This window comes from Lipophrys pholis (genome assembly GCF_963383615.2).
Source record: "Lipophrys pholis genome assembly, chromosome: 18".
Lineage (NCBI taxonomy): Eukaryota > Metazoa > Chordata > Actinopteri > Blenniiformes > Blenniidae > Lipophrys > Lipophrys pholis.
In genome coordinates this window covers 26,019,453-26,042,461 of record NC_137646.1, presented here as the reverse complement: position 1 = coordinate 26,042,461, position 23,009 = coordinate 26,019,453, and the positions used below count along the sequence as shown (strand labels likewise).

The following is a 23,009-nucleotide window of genomic DNA, read 5'->3' as shown; positions in this document are numbered from 1 at the left end:
CGACCTGTCCCCGACGTGTCATTAGTCTGTTATCGACCTGTCACTGATTTGTCATTAGTCTGTTATCGACCTGTCACTGATTTGTCATTAGTCTGTTATCGACCTGTCACTGATTTGTTATCGGTTTGTTATCGACCTGTCCCCGATGTGTCATTAGTCTGTTATCGACCTGTCACTGATTTGTCATTGGTTTGTTATCGACCTGTCCCCGATGTGTCATTAGTCTGTTATCGACCTGTCACTGATTTGTCATTGGTTTGTTATCGACCTGTCCCCGATGTGTCATTAGTCTGTTATCGACCTGTCACTGATGTGTCATTGGTTTGTTATCGACTCAGACTGTCATTGGTTTGTCATCAGCTTGCTATCACTCAGTAATCAGTCTGGTATCGTTTGTGTATCATATGGTATCAGTCGAACATTGGCCTGGTATCAGTAAGCTATCGATCTGGTATCGATTTGGTTTCAGTCTGGAATTATTGTATCAATCTGGTATCAGTTTGTTGTCAATTTTGTATCATTCTGTTATGAGTCAGGTATCGTCTGTTATGAGTCGAGTATTGGTCTTTTATTCATCGGATGTCAGTCTATTATCAGTATCTTAACAGCCTGATATCGGTCTGGTATCACTTGAATATTGGTTTGTTGGACTCTCTGATCAGTTATCAGCCTTTCTCTGGTCAGTTATCAGCCTCTCTCTGGTCAGTTATCGGCCTGTCTCTGGTCAGTTATCGGCCTGTCTCTGGTCAGTTATCGGCCTCTCTCTGGTCAGTTATCAGCCTCTCTCTGGTCAGTTATCGGCCTCTCTCTGGTCAGTTATCGGCCTCTCTCTGGTCGGTTATCAGCCTCTCTCTGGTCAGTTATCAGCCTCTCTCTGGTCAGTTATCGGCCTCTCTCTGGTCAGTTATCAGCCTCTCTCTGGTCAGTTATCAGCCTCTCTCTGGTCGGTTATCGGCCTCTCTCTGGTCGGTTATCGGCCTCTCTCTGGTCAGTTATCAGCCTCTCTATGGTCAGTTATCGGCCTCTCTCTGGTCAGTTATCGGCCTCTCTCTGGTCAGTTATCGGCCTGTCTCTGGTCAGTTATCGGCCTCTCTCTGGTCGGTTATCAGCCTCTCTCTGGTCGGTTATCAGCCTCTCTCTGGTCAGTTATCGGCCTCTCTCTGGTCAGTTATCGGCCTCTCTCTGGTCAGTTATCAGCCTCTCTATGGTCAGTTATCAGCCTCTCTCTGGTCAGTTATCAGCCTCTCTCTGGTCGGTTATCGGCCTCTCTCTGGTCAGTTATCAGCCTCTCTATGGTCAGTTATCGGCCTCTCTCTGGTCAGTTATCGGCCTCTCTCTGGTCAGTTATCGGCCTGTCTCTGGTCAGTTATCGGCCTCTCTCTGGTCAGTTATCAGCTTCTCTCTGGTCAGTTATCAGCCTCTCTATGATCAGTTATCGGCCTCTCTCTGGTCAGTTATCGGTCTGTCTCTGGTCAGTTATCGGCCTCTCTCTGGTCAGTTATCGGTCTGTCTCTGGTCAGTTATCGGCCTGTGGCCGTGATATTCTCAGGTCCTGGCATCACACTGTTCTGAGTGTTTGAAAGTCAACTCCTCCGCCGTCCTCACCTCGCTCTCCTCACACATGGAGGAGGCAGGAAGTGAGTCAGTTCATCGGTTTCATCTGCCTTCTTCTCCTCCTCCTCCTCGCCAACCTTCATCCTGGTCTGGTGGTTGCCTAGGTTACAAACGGTGAGCTGCATGCCCCCTCCGGTCTCCTCCGCTGTGATTCTCACCAAGGCCGTCGGAGGCAACGAGGTAACGGAGTCCTGCTGCTCCATCTTTACCCTCCGTGATGCACAGAGCCGCCATGTTTCTCCCCTCTGTGTGTGTGTGTGTGTGTGTGTGTGTGTGTGTGTGTGTGTGTGTGTGTGTGTGTGTGTGTGTGTGTGTGTGTGTGTGTGTGTGTGTGTGTGTGTGTGTGTGTGTGTGTGTGTGTGTGTGTGTGTGTGTGTGTGTGTGTGTGTGTGTGTGTGTGTGTGTGTGTGTGTGTGTGTGTGTAGGCAGCTGCAATCTTCAACTCAGCGTTCGGGAGTTTCTTGGTGAGCCTTGGTGATCTCTTGATTTAAAAAAATTAAATAAAATAAAAGGCTTTCAGCATACAAGCTCTAATTCTGGTCCCGGTCCTGGTCCCGGTCCTGTTCCTGTTCCTGTTCCTGCAGGGGATCGTAGTGACTCCAGGGCTGCTGCTCCTGTTTGTGAGTTTTAAAACACTTGAAGTTACAAGGAAACACGCAAGTCGTCATTCCAACACCAGTTAGAACCAGTCTGAACCAGTTAGAACCAGTTGGAACCCCTTAGAACCAGACTGAACCAATTATAAACAGTCTGAACCAGTCTGAACTAGTCTGAACCAGTCTGAACTAGTCTGAACCAGTTAGAACCAGTCTGAACCAGTTAGAACTAGTCTGAACCAGTCTGAACCAGTCTGAACTAGTCTGAACCAGTCTGAACTAGTCTGAACCAGTTAGAACTAGTCTGAACCAGTCTGAACCAGTTAGAACATTCTGAACCAGTTAGAACTAGTCTGAACCAGTCTGAACCAGTCTGAACTAGTCTGAACCAGTTAGAACTAGTCTGAACCAGTCTGAACCAGTTAGAACTAGTCTGAACCAGTTAGAACTAGTCTGAACCAGTCTGAACTAGTCTGAACCAGTTAGAACTAGTCTGAACTAGTCTGAACCAGTTAGAAGCAGTCTGAACCAGACTGATCTTGTGCTGGTTGTGTTTCCCGGCCGTTCTCTCTGCAGCTGGGCTCGTCCTCCTCCGTCCCCTTCTCCTCCATCTTCTCTCAGCTCTTCATGACGGTGGTGGTCCCGCTGGTCCTGGGCCAGGCGTGCCGGGGCTTCCTGCGGGACTTCCTGGACCGGCGGAAGCTTCCGTTCGGCACCGTCAGCAGCGCCGTGCTGCTCATGATCATCTACACCACCTTCTGTGACACCTTCAGCAACCCGAGCATCCAGCTGGACCCGACCAGCCTGCTGCTGGTGGTGCTCATCAGTGAGTAGAACCTCTGACGTCACTGACATGACTGGCAGTCAGGACCTCTAGCGTTCAGTCAGGACCTCTAACGTTCAGTCAGGACCTCTAACGTTCAGTCAGGACCTCTAACGCTCAGCCAGGACCTCTAACGTTCAGTCAGGACCTCTAACGTTCAGCCAGGACCTCTAACGTTCAGCCAGGACCTCTAACGTTCAGTCAGGACCTCTAACGCTCAGTCAGGACCTCTAACGTTCAGCCAGGACCTCTAACGTTCAGTCAGGACCTCTAACGTTCAGTCAGGACCTCTAACGCTCAGCCAGGACCTCTAACGTTCAGTCAGGACCTCTAACGTTCAGCCAGGACCTCTAACGTTCAGCCAGGACCTCTAACGTTCAGTCAGGACCTCTAACGCTCAGCCAGGACCTCTAACGCTCAGCCAGGACCTCTAACGTTCAGTCAGAACCTCTAACGCTCAGTCAGGACCTCTAACGTTCAGTCAGGACCTCTTACGCTCAGCCAGGACCTCTAACGTTCAGTCAGGACCTCTTACGCTCAGCCAGGACCTCTAACGTTCAGTCAGGACCTCTAACGCTCAGCCAGGACCTCTTACGCTCAGCCAGGACCTCTAACGTTCAGTCAGGACCTCTAACGCTCAGTCAGGACCTCTAACGCTCAGCCAGGACCTCTAACGCTCAGCCAGGACCTCTAACGCTCAGCCAGGACCTCTAACGTTCAGTCAGGACCTCTAACGCTCAGTCAGGACCTCTAACGTTCAGCCAGGACCTCTAACGTTCAGTCAGGACCTCTTACGCTCAGCCAGGACCTCTAACGTTCAGTCAGGACCTCTTACGCTCAGCCAGGACCTCTTACGCTCAGCCAGGACCTCTAACGCTCAGTCAGGACCTCTAACGTTCAGTCAGGACCTCTAACGCTCAGTCAGGACCTCTAACGTTCAGTCAGGACCTCTAACGCTCAGCCAGGACCTCTAACGTTCAGTCAGGACCTCTAACGTTCAGCCAGGACCTCTAACGTTCAGTCAGGACCTCTAACGTTCAGTCAGGACCTCTAACGTTCAGTCAGGACCTCTAACGTTCAGGACCTCTAACGTTCAGTCTATAATAATGGAGTTTCCACAGAAGTGAGTCGAAGGAAAAAGTAGTTTAATCATCAGAACGTTTCTCAGAATCATTGAAGTTTAATTCTCTGGATTCTGAAGGTCAAAGTAAAAAGTTCTTTTCTGGTTGTTTTCTGCAGTTTTCTCAATCCAGATCGGGTTCATGCTGCTCACCTTCGCCTTCTCAACCAGGTGAGCCAAACCAGGACAAACCCGACTGAACCCAGTCCAGAAAGTTGTTCCCCCCAGACTAGACCCAGGCCAAACCAGACTAGACCCAGGCCAAACCAGACTAGACCCAGGCCTAACCAGACTAGACCCAGGCCTAACCAGACTAGACCCAGGCCAAACCAGACTAGACCCAGGCCTAACCAGACTAGACCCAGGCCAAACCAGACTAGACCCAGGCCTAACCAGACTAGACCCAGACTATAAACCTGCCAGTGAACCTGTGGGACAAGATTAAACCCGGGTCAGTTAAACTGAACTAAACCAGATTAACCGCTGCAGTTAGAGGGTTTGAGCCGCCGGCTGGACGACCTGCTTCAGCTCCATGTCATGTGGACGCTGGACAGACCAGGACTCTGTCTCTGCAGGTCGGGCTCAGGATTCTCCCCCGCCGACGCCGTGGCCATCGTCTTCTGCTCCACGCACAAGTCGCTGACTCTGGGTAGGTACAGGAACCGCCGTGAGGTCACTTCCTGCTTCGACTCCATACGGCACCACTGGAGCTCGGAGAGTTCCAACGTGTGTGTGTGTGTGTGTGTGTGTGTGTGTGTGTGTGTGTGTGTGTGTGTGTGTGTGTGTGTGTGTGTGTGTGTGTGTGTGTGTGTGTGTGTGTGTGTGTGTGTGTGTGTGTGTGTGTGTGTGTGTGCAGGTATCCCCATGCTGAAGATCGTGTTCGCCGGCTACCAGCATCTCTCCCTGATCTCCGTCCCTCTGCTCATCTACCACCCAGCTCAGATCCTGCTGGGGTCCATCCTGGTACCGAGCATCAGGCGCTGGATGACCAGCCGCCAGAAGGTACACACACACACACACACACACACACACACACACACACACACACACACACACACACACATTAACCTCCTGACTTGTTTCCCCCCCTTCAGCCTAGTCTGTTGTTGAGATAGAAACGTTCCATCAGCCGAGTGAGTAAAACCTCTGACCCTCCTCATGATGGAAACCTTAAATCATTAGTGATGCACCGATACCTTTCTGAAAGGACGAGTACTAACCTTCAGCTGCGTGCTGATAACGAGTACCGATACAAGTACTAACCTTCAGCTGTGTGCTGATAACGAGTACCGATACAAGTACTAACCTTCAGCTGCGTGCTGATAACGAGTACCGATACAAGTACTAACCTTCAGCTGTGTGCTGATAACGAGTACCGATACAAGTGCTAACCTTCAGCTGCGTGCTGATAACGAGTACCGATACAAGTACTAACCTTCATCTGTGTTCCGATAACGAGTACCGATACAAGTACTAACCTTCAGCTGTGTTCTGATAACGAGTACCGATACAAGTACTAACCTTCAGCTGTGTTCTGATAACGAGTACCGATACAAGTACTAACCTTCAGCTGTGTTCTGATAACGAGTACCGATACAAGTGCTAACCTTCATCTGTGTTCTGATAACGAGTACCGATACAAGTACTAACCTTCAGCTGTGTTCTGATAACGAGTACCGATACAAGTACTAACCTTCATCTGTGTTCTGATAACGAGTACCGATACAAGTGCTAACCTTCATCTGTGTGCTGATAACGAGTACCGATACAAGTACTAACCTTCATCTGTGTTCTGATAACAAGTACCGATACAAGTACTAACCTTCAGCTGTGTGCTGATAACGAGTACCGATACAAGTACTAACCTTCATCTGTGTTCTGATAACGAGTACCGATACAAGTACTAACCTTCAGCTGTGTGCTGATAACGAGTACCGATACAAGTACTAACCTTCATCTGTGTGCTGATAACGAGTACCGATACAAGTACTAACCTTCAGCTGTGTGCTGATAACGAGTACCGATACAAGTACTAACCTTCATCTGTGTTCTGATAACGAGTACCGATACAAGTACTAACCTTCAGCTGTGTGCTGATAACGAGTACCGATACAAGTACTAACCTTCAGCTGCGTGCTGATAACGAGTACCGATACAAGTACTAACCTTCAGCTACTAGCTGGTACCGAGTACCAGTACGACAGCTAACCTTTAGTTACTAGCCGGTACTGAGTACCGATACGAGTACTGACCTTTAGCTACTAGCCGATACCAAGTAGTACCGATATGATTGCTATCTCATAACCGCAGACGTCGCTCTTGCGTAGCTGCGGGCGACATTCGCGTATGACGCGATTAAAAACCCACTGGGTACACCGTGCAGTATCTGACCCGATATTAGTATCGGTATCGGTGCATCCCTAATACTCATATTCCTTTCAATTCAAAAATAATTTATTTTCTTCTTCTTTTTTTTTCAATTTAATGAAAAGTTGAAATCAGGTTGAATCAGAAAAAACAACATATAATTAATTGATGTATTTAATTTATGTATTTAATGTAAAAGTGTTTGAGTCATGAAACGACGTCCTGTGGAAACTTTAATTCGGTGGCGGGGGTTCCACTTTCTTCCAAACAATCGATGAAATCCCTGGAACCGGTCCCGATGGCGGCGGCAGCATGCGTGACGTCATTCCGACCGCTTGCCGCTGCGACGGACGCCGTTGACCCCCGACCCTGTGCTTTGTTCCCTTTGCTCTCCGGCTCCTCCCGTCTGGTCCCAGGAGGTGAAGCTGGCGGCGCTGCAGCCCGTCTGACCCGCCCGGCCAGCACCGCAGGGGGAGGGGCGTGGTCACCATACGTGCCTTCTTACAACCAATCAACAGAGACCTCAGCGCGGCGGACGGACCGCCGCTCGCCTCCACATCTTTCTACAGAATCTTCCATCATAAGAGTGTTTTATATTTAAAGTGTGCTTTATTTTTCTATGGAACATCCTGAAGGGGGCGGAGTCATTGGGACCATTCTTTTAATTATCTTTCCGATGTTTTTCCCGCGAGCTGTTACCTGCCAGAAAGTCCGTCACAGGTTGAATTACACGTGTGATTATAAGCAAAGCAAGGGCTCCTCGAGAAACGTCGCACAGACGCGCCACAGTCCCGCCAGAATCACGAGGTAGGGACTCCCGACTCACAGGTCAGAGGATTTTACTTCTGAAGTGAACGATAACCTGAGGTCGAGGCTCTCGTAATGTGAAAGCACAACGTTAAAAAATCTAAAATTACCGAGGATGTACGAGGTTATTGGAAAAACTAAGGTCAACCTGTATGCAGACGATACTGTATTTTCTATTGGAAAGAATAAGGTCAAAATATCAACCTGTACGCAGACGATACTGTATTTTCTATTGGAAAGAATAAGGTCAAAATATCAACCTGTACGCAGACGATACCGTATTTTCTATTGGAAAGAATAAGGTCAAAATATCAACCTGTACGCAGACGATACTGTATTTTCTATTGGAAAGAATAAGGTCAAAATATCAACGTGTACGCAGACGATACCGTATTTTCTATTGGAAAGAATAAGGTCAAAATATCAACGTGTATGCAGACGATACCGTATTTTCTATTGGAAAGAATAAGGTCAAAATATCAACGTGTATGCAGACGATACTGTATTTTCTATTGGAAAGAATAAGGTCAAAATATCAACGTGTACGCAGACGATACCGTATTTTCTATTGGAAAGAATAAGGTCAAAATATCAACGTGTATGCAGACGATACTGTATTTTCTATTGGAAAGAATAAGGTCAAAATATCAACGTGTATGCAGACGATACTGTATTTTCTATTGGAAAGAATAAGGTCAAAATATCAACCTGTATGCAGACGATACTGTATTTTCTATTGGAAAGAATAAGGTCAAAATATCAACGTGTACGCAGACGATACCGTATTTTCTATTGGAAAGAATAAGGTCAAAATATCAACCTGTATGCAGACGATACTGTATTTTCTATTGGAAAGAATAAGGTCAAAATATCAACCTGTACGCAGACGATACTGTTTTCAGAGTCTGTGGTTCTATTTTCTGTTACCACGATACCGGTCAGTATTTTTTTGGTCATCGGGCTTTCCATCCAGAAAAAGATCTTCAAAATAAGATGGAAAAAAAGATTTTCATTTTAAAATTCAAAAATTAAACTGGATATTCAAGGTATTTTTCTTTGTCGGGGTCAAGAAGAGATAAATATTTCATTTGCATTTTCTGGTTCTAAAAACAAAAAATATAATTGTTAGAAGACAGAAACAGTTTCTTCATATTGTGTGACCACAAATGGCCATTTTCAAAGTAAGAGCGCATGTGAGGACGGCGCTGTGTTTCTGTCTACTGCGCCAGATTGTACGACTTGATTTCCCTTTTCCAGAATCACATTTTTTAAAATCAGGGCACTTTTTTGTTTCAGTCTTGTAACAGATTAAAAATACCTTTAGTATCAATGAAAAGTTTTTGAATTTTAAAACAAAAGTCGAATAAGCTCTTATTTTTGTTGATTATTATCAATGTCTGAGCGATGAAGCCGAAGACCAAATCAAACACGGACCCGTACCAATGACCAAAGTCCTGTTTCCTTTAACCAGTCTGTTTGTTTGTTTGTTTGTTTGTTTTTTTGTTTGTTTGTTTGTTTGTTTGTTTTGCGTCACACCGAGTAAAATCTTTACCAAACTGGTAGAACTGGTGAACCTGCCTCCACGCTGGCCTTCGTTCAGCTTTCCTCACATTCCAACTTGGACCAATGGTGGCCGTTGCCATGGCGACCTGCGATAAAATTCAGACCTCCGGCCGTCGGTCAATCCCAAGTACGAAAGTACGTATTTGGGTACCTCGGTGAAGGTTTACGATCACAACAGTGTTCTATAGCTCCTTGACGGAAACTTTTAAAAACTGCAGACGTCACGTTTAAGTTTTTAGTGACGAAAATCCAACCTGGTATTTAAAAACAAAAAACCTGCGTTACTTCGACTCGTCATTCTGGCCCTCTGGTGGTAAACGTGTTAGATCCTGACATTAACAGGTTTGTGTCTGAAGGGGGCGCCACTGCAGAATGAGGAAACCTCTTGAGTTGATCAAAAACGCAACTTTTCAAAACGGTTTGACTCCGTCTCCATGGAAACGGGGGGGGAACGCAACTTTTCCTCGACATACATGCCGTTGCCGTGGAAACGGACATCGTTTTCAAAACGTTGCCATGTGAACGTGAAACTTTTCCGAAATAAAACTCAAAAAACGATTCGTTTGCACTTTGAAACGTGTTCGTGTTTCCCGAGAGCTGAACAGTGAGCGTGAAAGATTTAAGATTTATTATCGGATATTTTTAGCGGGACAAAACAACGAGGACGAAGAGACGCTAGCGGGGTTTCCAGGACGCGGCCGTTTCAAAGGGCTTCAGTTTCTTCTGTTTACAGTGTGTGTGTGTGTGTGTGTGTGTGTGTGTGTGTGTGTGTGTGTGTGTGTGTGTGTGTGTGTGTGTGTGTGTGTGTGTGTGTGTGTGTGTGTGTGTGTGTGTGTGTGTGTGTGTGTGTGTGTGTGTGTGTGTGTGTGTGTGTGTGTGTGTGTGTGTGTGTGGCTCTTCTACTTCCTTAATAAAACATTTGAAAACCGCTCCCGAACGATCCTGTTTTTGTTCCACACTGCCACCTTCTGGGCAGTGTTGGTATGACAGGGACACCCGTCACATTGTGTTTTCAGTCCTGCCGTCTCTTTTCTAACACACAACGGAGATAAAAACAACATGGCGGTAAAGTATCAATTTAACCAGATTAAACTTTTATTACTATGAGTTTAACGTAAAAATATTCGAAGACTATTACAGCTACACTGTGACTGAGGTCTGTTTACACGGCAACGCAGCGACGAGACTCTGGAAACGCAACTTTTGAAAATGCTCTGACTCCCATCTCCATGGAAAACGAGGGGAAATGGAACTTTTCGAAACACTCCCGTCTTCCGGGAAATGAGAAAAAGATTCCGTCTCCATGGAAACGGCAGGAAAATTAAACTTGGTAACCGCGAAACTTTTCTGAAAGGAGGAAGTAAAGAAAGAAAATTCTCTTCCGTCTAAAAGTGTTCGAACCTTTACGATATGCACAACTGCTATAAATAACCAAGGAGACTAAAATAGCCCAAATGGCTAAAGAGGAGAAATTTACATGAAAGAAAAAAGACTAAAGCAGCTGAACATGTAATGAAATACGTCTAAATTGTTTCTACGAGACTTCATCGATGGAACCTCAGTTTTTGGCTCCGGACACATTTTGTTTGGTTGAAAATCGCCGCCACCCACACATATCAGTGGTCTTCCTGGACGGTCTGGCCGCCCCGCCGCGTCGTCACCTTCCAGTCCCCGCCGCTTCAGTCTGCCGGCGTCGCCAGGATGTCGTACTCCGCCAGGAGCACGAAGCTGTTCTCACGGATCTTGCGCACTCGGACCAGATCTCCACACTCCTGGACGTGGATCAGGCCCCTCTCCCCCCTGGTGTACTCGCGCTCGCGGTCGTTCAGCGTCACGCCGGTCCGCCTGCCGCAGGCCTGGCGGTACACGTACCTCAGCGCCACCACTAGCACCATGCCCAGGCCGGCGGAGCAGCCCAGCAGCATGCCCAGCTCCCAGTCGCTGTGGCGCGGGACGATGTCCGGGTACTTCCCTCCCTTGTCCGGAGCCTCGGGGGCAGGTTTCGGTTTCCCGTTGGGGACGTTGGGTTTCGCCTCATGGCCCAGATGGACTTTGAGGTTCGGGTGCGGCTCGGGGTTCAGATGAACCGCCGTCCTCGACGGCGTCGGATCGGGATCGGACGTGGAAACCTGGTGAGTGATCCGCCGTTGACCCGCGGCGGGTTTCCGGGAAGCGAGCGGGACCGGCGAGGATGCAGAGGCGGCGTTCAGGGAGCGGCGTGGAACCGGCGACGGTCCCGGACGAGGGGATGTAGAATGTATAGAGGCCAGGGGTGGAACGAGGGAGGTGGAGGAGACGAGAAGCGAAGACAAAGCTGAACTCCCAGGAGACGTAGGGGATGAGACGGTTGACGACAATGGAGACGGATCCTCGGTAGGCCGCTGAGGGTTGGTAGAAGCCGCCTGGACAGGAAGTGGGTGGGCGGGAATGTTAATGGGTGAAGGAGTGGGGGGCTTTATAAGAGCGGCATGCGGTTGGTTCGTTGTGGAAGTTGAAAAGGAGTTCTCCGACGTCGGACACGAGGATCCGACGGATGAAGAACTGGAAGCGAAAGAAGAAGAGGACAAGGAATTAGAGGACGAAGAGTCAAAGTGAGAGGAAGCTGAAGAAGCGTCCGAGGAAACGGAATAAAAGGCCAAACTCGTGGTTTCCGGACTTGTTAGAAACCTGCCGTCATCTGAACCTTCATTCAGGGTTCCGTTTGGAAAGAGCCGGGGGTTCTGAGTTTGTCTGTTGGTAAAGGGAAATGGTTTGGTCCACGGTTCAGGTGCTTGTTCAGGTCGGGCTCTGTGAGCATCGTGAACCGTCTGAGGCGCGTCGGTTCCTGGAAAGACGTGAGAACCGTCAGGGAACGGAGGTGGAACAGAGCTGCTGAGGAGGACCAGAGTCTGTGAGGGACTTGTTTTTAATCCAGATGAAGTTCCTCTGCCCTGACGTGACGGAGGATCATCCTCGGTGGCGTCGGTGGCGACGTGCGATTGGAACAACGGAACGTGAGCTCTGGATGGACGGATCTGGTTCGGTGAGGAGGTTTTGAACTGGGCACCATCTGGGGTCGTGGGACCGGTTTGGGATTCGATTGCACCGATCCAACGAGGTGGAACCAAACCTTCCAGTTCCTGAATGAGGTCTTTTCTCTCCTGGACAGTCGGGGGATCTGCGTCTTCGGTCCTTCCTTCTTCCGTCACGCCTGAAGTTTCTTCTGTCAGGGTCGTGAAAGATGATACTCTTATCTCCTCCAGAGCCGCGGGAGCGACTTGAGTTCTGGTGGACACGTCCACGAGGGTTCTAGTGCTTTGCCTCGTCGGGGGTCGTCCAGTCGTCTGTTCATTTGTCTCTGTCTTATTGTTGTTTGGATCTTTAACGGCTCTCAGCGCTGGAGGTACTGAAGAAACAGAGGAGGGAAGTTATAGTCAGGTATTGTCTTATTCAGCACTTTTTCTAGGGATGCACCGATACCGAGTACCGATACCAGGTACTATCCTCTAGCAACTTGCCGAGATAGAGTACCGATATGAGTACTAACCTTTTGCTACTCGCTGATACTGAGTACCGATACCAGATAGTATCCTTTAGCTACTTGCCGATACCGAGTACTATCCTTTAGCTACTAAACGATACCAAGCACCGATACCAGTACTAACCTTTAGCTACTTAACGATACCAAGTATGGATATGAGTTCTAACTGTTAGATACTTACCGATACAGAGTACCAATACGAGTACTAACCTTTAGGTACTTACCGATAGCAAGTACCGATACGAGTACTAACCTTTAGCGACTTGCCAATACTACGTACGGACAACAGTACTTATTAAATGCCATAGAGCCTACTTCAAACTCCATACACAAATGTTAAGCGAAGGCTACGCATTTATAGCATAGCTCAGAGCGCTACCTGCGGACGACGTTGCTTCGCATGACGCATCACGTAATACTCACCAGGTTATATCAGAGAGCTTTTTACGAGTGCAAGTACTTGCAGTATCGTAGCTGATACTGGTGTCGGTATCTGTGCATTCCTATTTTTTTCCTTAAGATTTGCTCACCTGAGATTGTGAAAGTTTCCCTCGCTTGGTTCCTCACACCGGGAGAACTCTGACTCCCGTCACGCAGCACTGCAGATTCGATATTCGCCCAGTACACGAAGTAGGACTGCACCACTGTGATGCTAGAGCAGAGTACACTGAGGTTCACATGCCGGCTCGTCGCTAAAACACCCAAACTCTTGTTTTGATCCAGGATCTCCAGTCTTACTAGAATCGTACGTCTCCTTTGGGAGCGTCGGGAGCCCTCCACATGAACGACAGGTTTCTCTTCAGCTGCTTGTCGGAGTGCGTGACGGCGTCGGCCTCCGAAAGGCAGCGCAAGGTGTGGGCACCGGGGGGCGTCAGAGCCCAGGATCCCCCCAGCAGCACCGGCTCGCCTCCCACAGACCTGTTCCCGACGCCGGGACCGCCGGCGCCTCCCTCGCCGCGAGCCTGGAGCAGGAAGCCCATGAAGTCCCGGGAGCTTCGCACCGTCACTGCGCAGAGGAACGTCTCGAGAACGTAAACGATCAATTCTCACAGCGATTTACGCCACTTTGTCATACTGACACATTCACACACCGATTGGCGACGGCAGCATGAAACGTGTCCGACCTCCAGTTCAGGGTTCAGAGTATTTTAACAGACCAAGTATCCACAGTAGCTGTGATTAGCATTAGCTCAGTATCCACAGTAGCTGTGATTAGCATTAGCTCAGTATCCACAGTAGCTATCATTAGTATTACCTAAGTATCCACAGTAGCTGTGATTAGCATTAGCCTGTATCCACCGTAGCTATCATTAGTATTAGCTAAATAGCCACAGTAGCTGTGATTAGCATTAACTAAATATCTACAATAGCTATGATTGGCAATAGCTAAGTATCTACAATATCTGTGATTAGCATTAGCCTGTATCCACCGTAGCTATCATTAGTATTAGCTAAATAGCCACAGTAGCTGTGATTAGCATTAGCTAGATATCTACAATAGCTATGATTGGCAATAGCTAAGTATCTACAATATCTGTGATTAGCATTAGCCTGTATCCACAATAGCTGTGATTAGCATTAGCTAAGTATCCACAATAGCTGTGATTAGCATTAGATAAGTATGCACTGTAGCTGGCATTAACTTGTAGCCACAGTAGCTATGTTTAGCATTAGCCTGTAGCCACAGAAGCTGTGTTTAGCATTAGCCAAGTATCCACAGTAGCTGTGATTAGCATTAGCAATAGCTAATTGCCCAGAGTAGCTGTGGGTAGCATTAGCATTAGCTGCTCTTCCTAAGAGGGGTCTGCATGTTGATAGTTCAGCTAACATCCAGATTATAGAGCATCTTCCTCCCCTCACATCCAGATTATAGAGCAAATAATTAATTCGTAAACTCTCATGTTGCATAATGTCAACTTGTATAATCAACGTTCTTAGCCTAACGCTTTAGGTTTCGATAAATTTCACAACATAAAATCCAAGATTTACCTGCATGACCGCGAGCTAGCGTAGCTAGGACAGCTAGCCTCGCTCTGAAGCTGTCGAACAATTTAACTGATTTCAATCATCGGCTCATGTGAGATCAAATAAAACCTCAGATATCCGATCGGGTTTCGCCACAAAACATCGTTCAAGAACGTCGGGAGCTAGCTAGCGTGCTAGCTGGTTAGCTCGTACCGGTCACCAGCTGTCCGGGGCGGTAGGACGACGCCGACGTGCGCACGCTGACGTGGCCGTGCCGCGGGTCCTGCGGGTGGGCGCGGATGTGGCCGGGGGTCATTTCCCGGCAGGAGGCGGGGCTAGCACCTCGTGAGAAGGAGGTGGCGGGGGGCGGGGCCAGTGACAGCATGGCCACGCCCACATGGACCCAGTGGAGGAGGGAAATCATCTGTGAACACAGATTTATGTTTAACGTTTCTCTCTGACACTATTTGACACTATGGTTGATTTATATTCACCTTCTTTTATTTTACTTTTTATTCTCATTATTAACGATTAACACGTTTCCCCGCCGATTACATGTTTATGATTAATAAATAATAAATCGACAACATTTTGAAAAAACTTCCGTAGCGTTCTGGGCTTCCGGTGGGCGGAGCCACTGAGAACAACTCTTTGCAAGCGCCCTCTAGTGGGCCAACGCGCTAACTACACCATTTTCAGCCTTTTCTGCCGTTGCCGTGGAAACGGACCTCGTTTCAAAAAGAGTGTTTTCGTGAACAATCGGAACAATTAAAAGAAATTCCTGGACCAAGTCACAAGACGACGAGGACGAGAGGAAGGATTCGGTCCATTAAAGGGACAGAATGAAGACGAGTCATAAATATGGATCAGTTTAGACTTTAGCAACTGAGCAACTGAGCAACTGAGCAACGTTCCATGTAATTCTGATGTATTTTCTTAAGATGATAAAAGTGAAGAAACAGAATCTTCTCACCGTCTGGAGCTCCGATGCTGCTGCAGGACCACGGTCTGTGTGTGTGTGTGTGTGTGTGGAGGGGGGGGGGGGGGGGGGGGGGGCAGGATCTGAAGGGGGATACAGGATCTGAGGGGGGGGGGGGTTGAACCACAGTACGTAAACTTTTTGGGAAGAAAAGATTTGTGAAATTTAATGACGAAAAAACCCCAATATAAAATACAGAAACTATAAAGGAATGTATGATAAAGATAAAATAGCTAAATTGACAATTTGTCAATGTTTTTCTCTGTGTTTTTATTTCTTGGTTAGTTTGTGTATTTTATTTTTATGTATTTTACCAACTTTTCACTAAAACTATCTGAACTCTCCAGAGTTGATTTGTCTTCATCCAGGAATCAACCTAATACATATACTGGTACCACACTGTACTTTATGGTACCGTACTGTACTTTATGGTACCGTACTGTACTGTACGTTATGGTACCACACTGTACTTTATGGTACCACACTGTACGTTATGGTACCGTACTGTACTGTACGTTATGGTACCACACTGTACTTTATGGTACCATACTGTACTGTACGTTATGGTACCACACTGTACGTTATGGTACTGTACTGTACTGTACGTTATGGTACCGTGCCATACTGCGCTGTATGTTATGGTACTGTACTGTACTGTACGTTATGGTACCGTGCCATACTGCGCTGTATGTTATGGTACTGTACTGTACATTATGGTACCGTGCCATACTGTAATGTATGTTATGGTACCATACTGTACTGTACGTTATGGTACCATGCCATACTGCACTGTATGTTATGGTACTGTACTGTACTGTATGTTATGGTACAGTGTCATACTGTACAGTACAGTACTGTACATTATGTTACCATGCCATACTGTACAGTACAGTACAGTACATTATGGTACCGTGCCATACTGTACTGTATGTTATGGTACTGTACTGCATGTTATGGTGCTGTATTGTATGCTATGGTTCTGTACTGTACGTTATGGTACTGTAGTGTATTTTATGGTCTGTACTGTATATTATGGTACGTTATGATATTGTACTGTACATTTTGGTACTGTACTGTACGTTATGGTACTGTACAGTTCTGTACGTTATGGTACCGTACTGTATGTTATGGTACTGTACTGTACTGTAGGTTATGGTATGTTATGGTATTGTACTGTACATTATGGTACTGTACTGTTCTGTACGTTATGGTACTGTTCTTTATGGTACGTTATGGTATTGTATTCTACTATACTTTATGGTACCATACTGTAATATACGTAATAGTACATTATGGTACTGTACTGTACATTATGTACTGTGCCATACTGTACTGTTTGTTATGGTATGTTATGTTACTGTACTGTATGTTATAGTACTGTACTGTACTGTACATTATGGTACTGTACTGCACTGTACGTTATGGTACATTATGGTACTGTACTTACGTTATGGTGCCGTGTTGTATGTTATAGTACCATACTGTACAGTACAGTACATTACAGTACTATCTACTGTAGTACTGCTGCGGTGTGTGTTTTAAAAGAGTCCTGGCCAGGTGTAAAGAGTCCAGGTGAAGTACTTTTTTGACTGTCTCAACAGTAATCCCGGTCAGGTCTACCACATCCAGGTACCCAGGTAGGTAACGCCTTTTCAAAGTACTACTTCCAAGTAAAGTTGAAAGAGTAAAAAGTGTATTTTGAACCGTCGTGTTCCTCCACCAACCGGAGGAGTTGATCGCTTCTCTCCGGTATTTCCATCTGACGTCTCGAGCTCTGGACTCCATCAGACCGCGGCAGAGAGCACTTCCTCCTCCTGGATGTGGAGTATTACTTGCAGTATTAGTACTCTGCACCTCCTCCCTCCTCCTCTTCCTCCCTCCTCCTCCTCCTCCTCCTCCTCTCTCACGGAGAGAAAGAGGAGGCGGAAACCTCCCTCTGCCCTGCTCGGTGACCGACCCGTCATCCTCTGGCTCGGGGAAAGACACGGAGCGTCTCCCGGCTGCTGCTCCCGGTTCCGGTGCTCCCGGTGCTCCCGGTACTCCCGGTACTCCCGGTACCGGAGGAGGAAGATGATGGCAGGACCTGATGGAACCTGAACATGGAGCAGATCTATAGTCTATATATAGGTCCTTCTGCCCCGGACTGCACCACCACCTCCACCACCGCCGCCACCTGCACCCCGGGTCCCGGTAAGTGTCCTCCCCCCCACCCACCCACCCCCCACCCCCCTCCGCCCGGTGGAGGAGCGGGTCGAACGGGAAGCGTCTTGTCGTCGCGAGCTGACCCGTGAAGATGACTCCTGAGGTCCTGTGAGGTCGGGTTACCGATCAGCCATGTTGCGGGAGGGAGGAGGAGGAGGGGGGGGGGGGGGGGGGGGGGGGGTCGTGTGTGTGTGTGTGTGTGTGTGTGTGTGTGTGTGTGTGTGTGGCGGGACTCGGGCTCTTGACACCTGCCCTTGTTCCCGGTAACGGAGAGAACCGGCGGCGGAGGAATAAAGCGGGAGAGATGGTGAGCGGAGCGGCGCGGCGCGGCGGAGCGGCGCGGCGGAGCGGCGTCCCGCTACCGGGGGGATATGAGGGGGGGAGACTTTGTGACTCGCGGTGTTGCGGAGCCGGAGTGCCGTTCAGCCATGTTGCAGTTGGGAAGGGAGGGGGGGGGCGGCAGAAGCAGCGGAGCTCCGGGGGTTCTGACACCGGGGGGACCTGGGGGAGGGTGGGGGGACCGGGGGACCGGGGGCGACGCCGCGGCGAGAACCGCGCGTTCTGCTGCGCCGCGCGGCGCTGCAGCGGTAGAACGCGGCGCGGCGGAGGAGAAGGAGGAGGAGGAGGAGGAGGAGGAGGAGGAGGAGGTGAGGGTCGAGAGATGGACTCATTTCACTTTATTCTGATTTATTTCTTTTTCATCTTTGGCTCAGTCTAATCATCCCCAAAACATTCTCATTGATTTATTCATTTATTTAAATAATCTTCTCATTTTATTGGAACTTCCTATCGCATGATTCTGAGGAAATCTAGAGCATGGCAGTATTTAATCTGTTTTTATTTACATTTCTAATGTGCTTTCATTCAAAAAAAATTATATATATATATATATATATATATGTGTGTGTGTGTGTGTGTGTGTGTGTGTGTGTGTATAACAATTTTTTATCTACAATTTAGCACTTTTTTTATTTTAATTTATTTTATTTCATGTCTGAAATTATAATCTGATGTTTTGTGGACCTGTTGTTTATGTTTTTATGTTTTTTGATGAGCTGCAGGACATGAATTCCCCTTCGGGGGTTAATAAAGTGCCCTCTAGTCTAGTCTAATCTAATGCAGGGTATACTTACTAGTACTTTCATTTTATTTATTTGTTTTTTCATACAATATGAAACTCCTGGTCCGATGTCTATAATCATGGACTGGCCTATAAGTGCAAGAATACATAATGTAATATTATTTGATCATTAAAACAGAAATTAGTTTAGTCCCAAAATCAAAAACACTCAAAATTCATTTATTGCAAATTCAGTTTGTTTTTTCGCGTATTTATTTATTTATTGCAGTATGTCTGTATTATTTCTATTAATGTTCACTGTTCATTTCTTTTTTTAGAATATTTCTATATATATATATATATGTTTACTTCTGTGAACAATTTTATTTTCCTGTTTTCCAAAATCCAACATTACAAAGTAGTTTTGTATTTATTTCATTTATGTATTTATTCATCATCAATGTTGTTGTTTATTTTAGTTATATATTTATTTGTCCCTTTGTTCATTGTGTGGTCATTTAAATTATTTATTTGACTCTTGATTCATTCATCAATTTATTTATTTTGTGACGATCAAATCAAAGGTGTACAGTAACTCGTCCTTGCAGTGATCAGGACGACCAGCAGGGGGCAGGAGGGTGATCAGGAGGGGGTATTATGACCAGCAAGGGTCAGAATTACCAGCAGGGAGCAGTAGGGGGCAGGAGGACGACCAGCAGGGGGCAACAAGATGACAGGAGGGGGCAGGAGGGTGACCAGTAGAGGGTAGGACGACCAGCAAAGGTCAGAATTACCAGCAGGGGGCAGTAGGGGGCAGGAGGACGACCAGCAGTGGGCAACAAGATGGCCAGCAGGGGGCAGGATGACCATTAGGGGGCGGTAGTGGGCAGCAGGGTGACCAGCAGGGGGCAGCAGGACGCGTTCGCCCAGCATTAGTGATCAATGATAACGTGTGATTGTTTGTTGGCGGAGGTCGGGGCAGGAGACGGTGCAGCAGGGTCCGTTACCATGGCGATAGCAGCCATGATTTATCCCCTTATTATCGGGCCTGGACCGTTCAATAATTTATTCATTCACAGATTCACTTTGTTCACACTCTTCTTCCTCTTCTTCCTCCTCTTCCTCCTCTCCCTCTGTGTCCTCTCTCGCCCTTCATCCTCTCTGTCTCCCCTCCTCTTCCTCCTCCTCCTCCTCTTCCTCCCTCGCTCTCTTTCAGGTCAATGAGAGCAGCAACAGCTCGGTCTGAACAGCAAATCCTCGCTCGCTTCCCGCTCTTCCTCTCCTCTCCTCTCCTCTCCTCTCTTCTTCTCTTCCTCTTCTTGAGCTTCCTCTATCCTCCTCTTCCTCTCCACCATGTTCTCCTCTCTTCCATATGTTGATCTTATTTTAGCAGCTCTGCCTTCCTCCTCCTCCTCCTCCTCGTCCTCTCTCTCTCCTGCTCTCCTCTCCTCTGAGTTTTGACTCCCTCTGTTCTCTCTCTCTCTCTCTCTCTCTCTCTCTCTCACACTCACACACTCACACACGAAGATGAAGCGTGGGTCGGGTGTGTTGCAGCCGGCGTCTGAAGCAGCCAGGCGCTGCCATGAGCAGGCCGCAGGTTCCAGTCCCTTCCCAGCAGCCACCTCTCTGTTCAGCCCCGACGTCGGCGCCAAGATGGCGTCTGACCTGCTCATCAGGCTGTCAGGTGCTGCACACACACACACGCACACACACACACACACACACACACACACACACACACACACACACACACACACACACACACACACACACACACACACACACACAGGAATGTTTGAATTGATTCAGTTTCTGCTGAAGAATAAAAAGCTTCGCCATGTCAACGACCTCCGTGCCGCCGCGTCACGCCTGCTGGTCGTCCTGCTGTAATCTGATTACTCTCTGCTCCTGTCCTTCCCCTCAGAGGCCACGCAGAAGGCCCAGGTGCATCCTGGGAGGCGGGAGGAGGCGGAGCATCAGGACGAGCCGGGCCCCGCCCTCTCTCCGGACGGCCCCGGGGCCAGCCCCGAGCCGCCCTGCCTCACGCACACACCCGACGGGAATGCCGCCGCCGCCGCCGCCGCCGCCAGCGACACGCTGGCGTCCAACCTGCTCAGGAAGCTAGCAGGTGCTGCTTCAGCCGACTCGGGCGCCGTTCACGTCCTTTCAAGTCAAAATGCTTCGGTTTTGTGTTTCCTTTGGTTTCAGAAAAGTTTCACGTTCACGCAACTTTTTGAAAATGCAACTTTTCGGACTCTCTGCTCCTGGTCATGTGACCACGTTGGTAGTAACTGGTTCTTCTGCACATGCTCAGTAGAGAAGATCAGAACGTTTCCTCCTGTGGTGTCGTGACTCCCAGACCATATCCTCCTGGGACTTGATGCTTTTATTTTGACAGTCACTGTAATAACAATCCAACTTGATGGTCTGTCGTGTACAAATATTGTTAATGTTTGGAGCCTGTTGTTCTCTGCTGGTTGTGTGTGTGGTTTCATTACTAAAACAAACACCAACTAGTGGTCGACAGGAAAACTACACCGATTTCATTGTTTCTGCCGTTTCCATGGAAACGGATATCGTTTTCACAAAGTTGATGTATAGACGCAAAACTGAAATGAAAATGCATAAAACCAACAACATCAACATCCAGTTGCCCAACATGCCAACTATATTGTTTTCACTATTCCTGCTGTTTCCATGGAAACGGATATCAGTTTTAAAAGTGTTTAAACACAAAAGTTTTCTGGGAAGAAAAGAAACAAAACTCAGAACTGATGCGTTTTCACTTGAAACGTCGTGTGAATAAAAAAAAAAATCCCGAATTTACTAATGTTTCAGTTTTAGCTCTCGTCCACACGAGCCAAAACAATGTCTTTATCCCCGTCGTTCTTAAAAAGAAATTCAGTTCACGTCACTATGAACACGACTCAAAACGATGTAGTACACATGCCAGACCTATAGGGGGCACTGTCACTCTGCCAAAGCCCAAAAACGTTGAAATGGACGAATCCACTCTGTGGCCTCATTAAAGCGATGAGCTTTTGCAGCGCCACCTGGAGCAGGTAGTCCACCATGTTGGTGTGGTTAAGTGACGTCACGAAGGGGGAGGCGGGGCCATGACATCACCATTTTCAGCTAATGTGTGTCTTTGTCCGTCCACACGTCAAAGCCGAGGCAGCGTTGTGACGTTTTTCCACCCTGGAACCCGTTCCAAATAACCCCGATAGCTTTGTTCTGCTCCGCATTCAAGCGGATTTGTGAGGAAGTAAACGAACCATGTGATGTTTTCCCACCAATCACAGAGCGGCAGGAGGAGAACGGCCTGGCGGTGAGACTGAAAGAAGAAGAGGAGCCGATGGAAGTGGACGCCATGGTCAAGAACCGACCGATCACAGAGAAGCTGACCCCACCCACTCTGAATGTGGAGGGCCGTCACGTCTTCGCGGTTAAAACAGAGGAGGACCGGGGTCTCCGCGGAGCCAAGATGGCCGAGCAGCTGCGTCCCGGAGCCAAGATGGCGGATCGGCGGCTCCTGGGACTGAAAATACAAGAGTCGAGTTCGCAAGCGGCCGGCAGCGACGCCAGCAGGTTAACGTTTGGGGTGAAAATGGAGGACGACGGTGTCTCCAGAGTCAGTACGAAGATCGCAGAGCGGCCTTTCTCCAGATCCAAGATGGAGGACGAGCTTCCTTCTGGGGCCAGGATGGAGAACCTGCTGGCGTCTGGAGCCAAGATGGAGGAGCAGCCGCTTCCGTTTGGAGCCAAGATGGAGGAGCAGCAACTTTTCTTTGGAGCCAAGATGGAGGAGCAGCCGCTTCTGTTTGGAGCCAAGATGGAGGAGCAGCAACTTTTCTTTGGAGCCAAGATGGAGGAGCAGCCGCTTCTGTTTGGAGCCAAGATGGAGGAGCAGCCGCTTCTGTTTGGAGCCAAGATGGAGGAGCAGTGCCTCCGGGTGGCGCTGTGGCAGGACATGTCGGTGAACCTGGCGTCCACGCTGCTGCACCAGCTCTCAGGTAAACACGAGTATCTGTCGCTAGAGCGGTCATCTTTCGATCGGAAGGCTGCAGGTTCGATTCCGCATGGCTCCTTGTGCACGCGTGGAAGTGCCATTGAGCAAGACTCTGAATTCCACACTGCCCCCAGTGGATGGACTGAGTCTTGCATGGCAGCCATGTCCATTGGTCTGGTGGCCTAAAGGAAAGTGAGGCCAACTTGGGAATGGACAAGTTCGTAGGTTCAATTCCCACAGCGGACAGGTCAACATTGTGGCTCGCTGAGCTTGACCCTTGACCCCCATCAACTCCCCGGAGCCCTGTAATATGGCATCCGATGGCTAGTTTGGTTGTTAGTATCGTACGTAAATCTAGTGTGTATAAGGACAAGGTCAGATAGA

General features: G+C 48.2%; 1 protein-coding gene across 1 annotated transcript in view; it reads left to right on the top strand.

Moving 5' to 3' along the window:
• slc10a7 (solute carrier family 10 member 7) overlaps positions 1-8,897 on the top strand; it is a 12,065-nt gene extending 3,168 nt beyond the window's left edge. The window contains exons 4-11 of the mRNA XM_080486117.1: positions 1,719-1,794; positions 2,040-2,078; positions 2,199-2,234; positions 2,787-3,036; positions 4,273-4,324; positions 4,729-4,802; positions 5,010-5,155; positions 6,937-8,897. Of these exons, the coding sequence (XP_080342243.1) occupies positions 1,719-1,794; positions 2,040-2,078; positions 2,199-2,234; positions 2,787-3,036; positions 4,273-4,324; positions 4,729-4,802; positions 5,010-5,155; positions 6,937-6,969 (706 nt within the window). The 3' untranslated portion in view covers positions 6,970-8,897. The remainder of the gene's footprint in view (positions 1-1,718; positions 1,795-2,039; positions 2,079-2,198; positions 2,235-2,786; positions 3,037-4,272; positions 4,325-4,728; positions 4,803-5,009; positions 5,156-6,936) is intronic.
• The last annotated feature ends 14,112 nt before the right edge of the window (positions 8,898-23,009 follow it).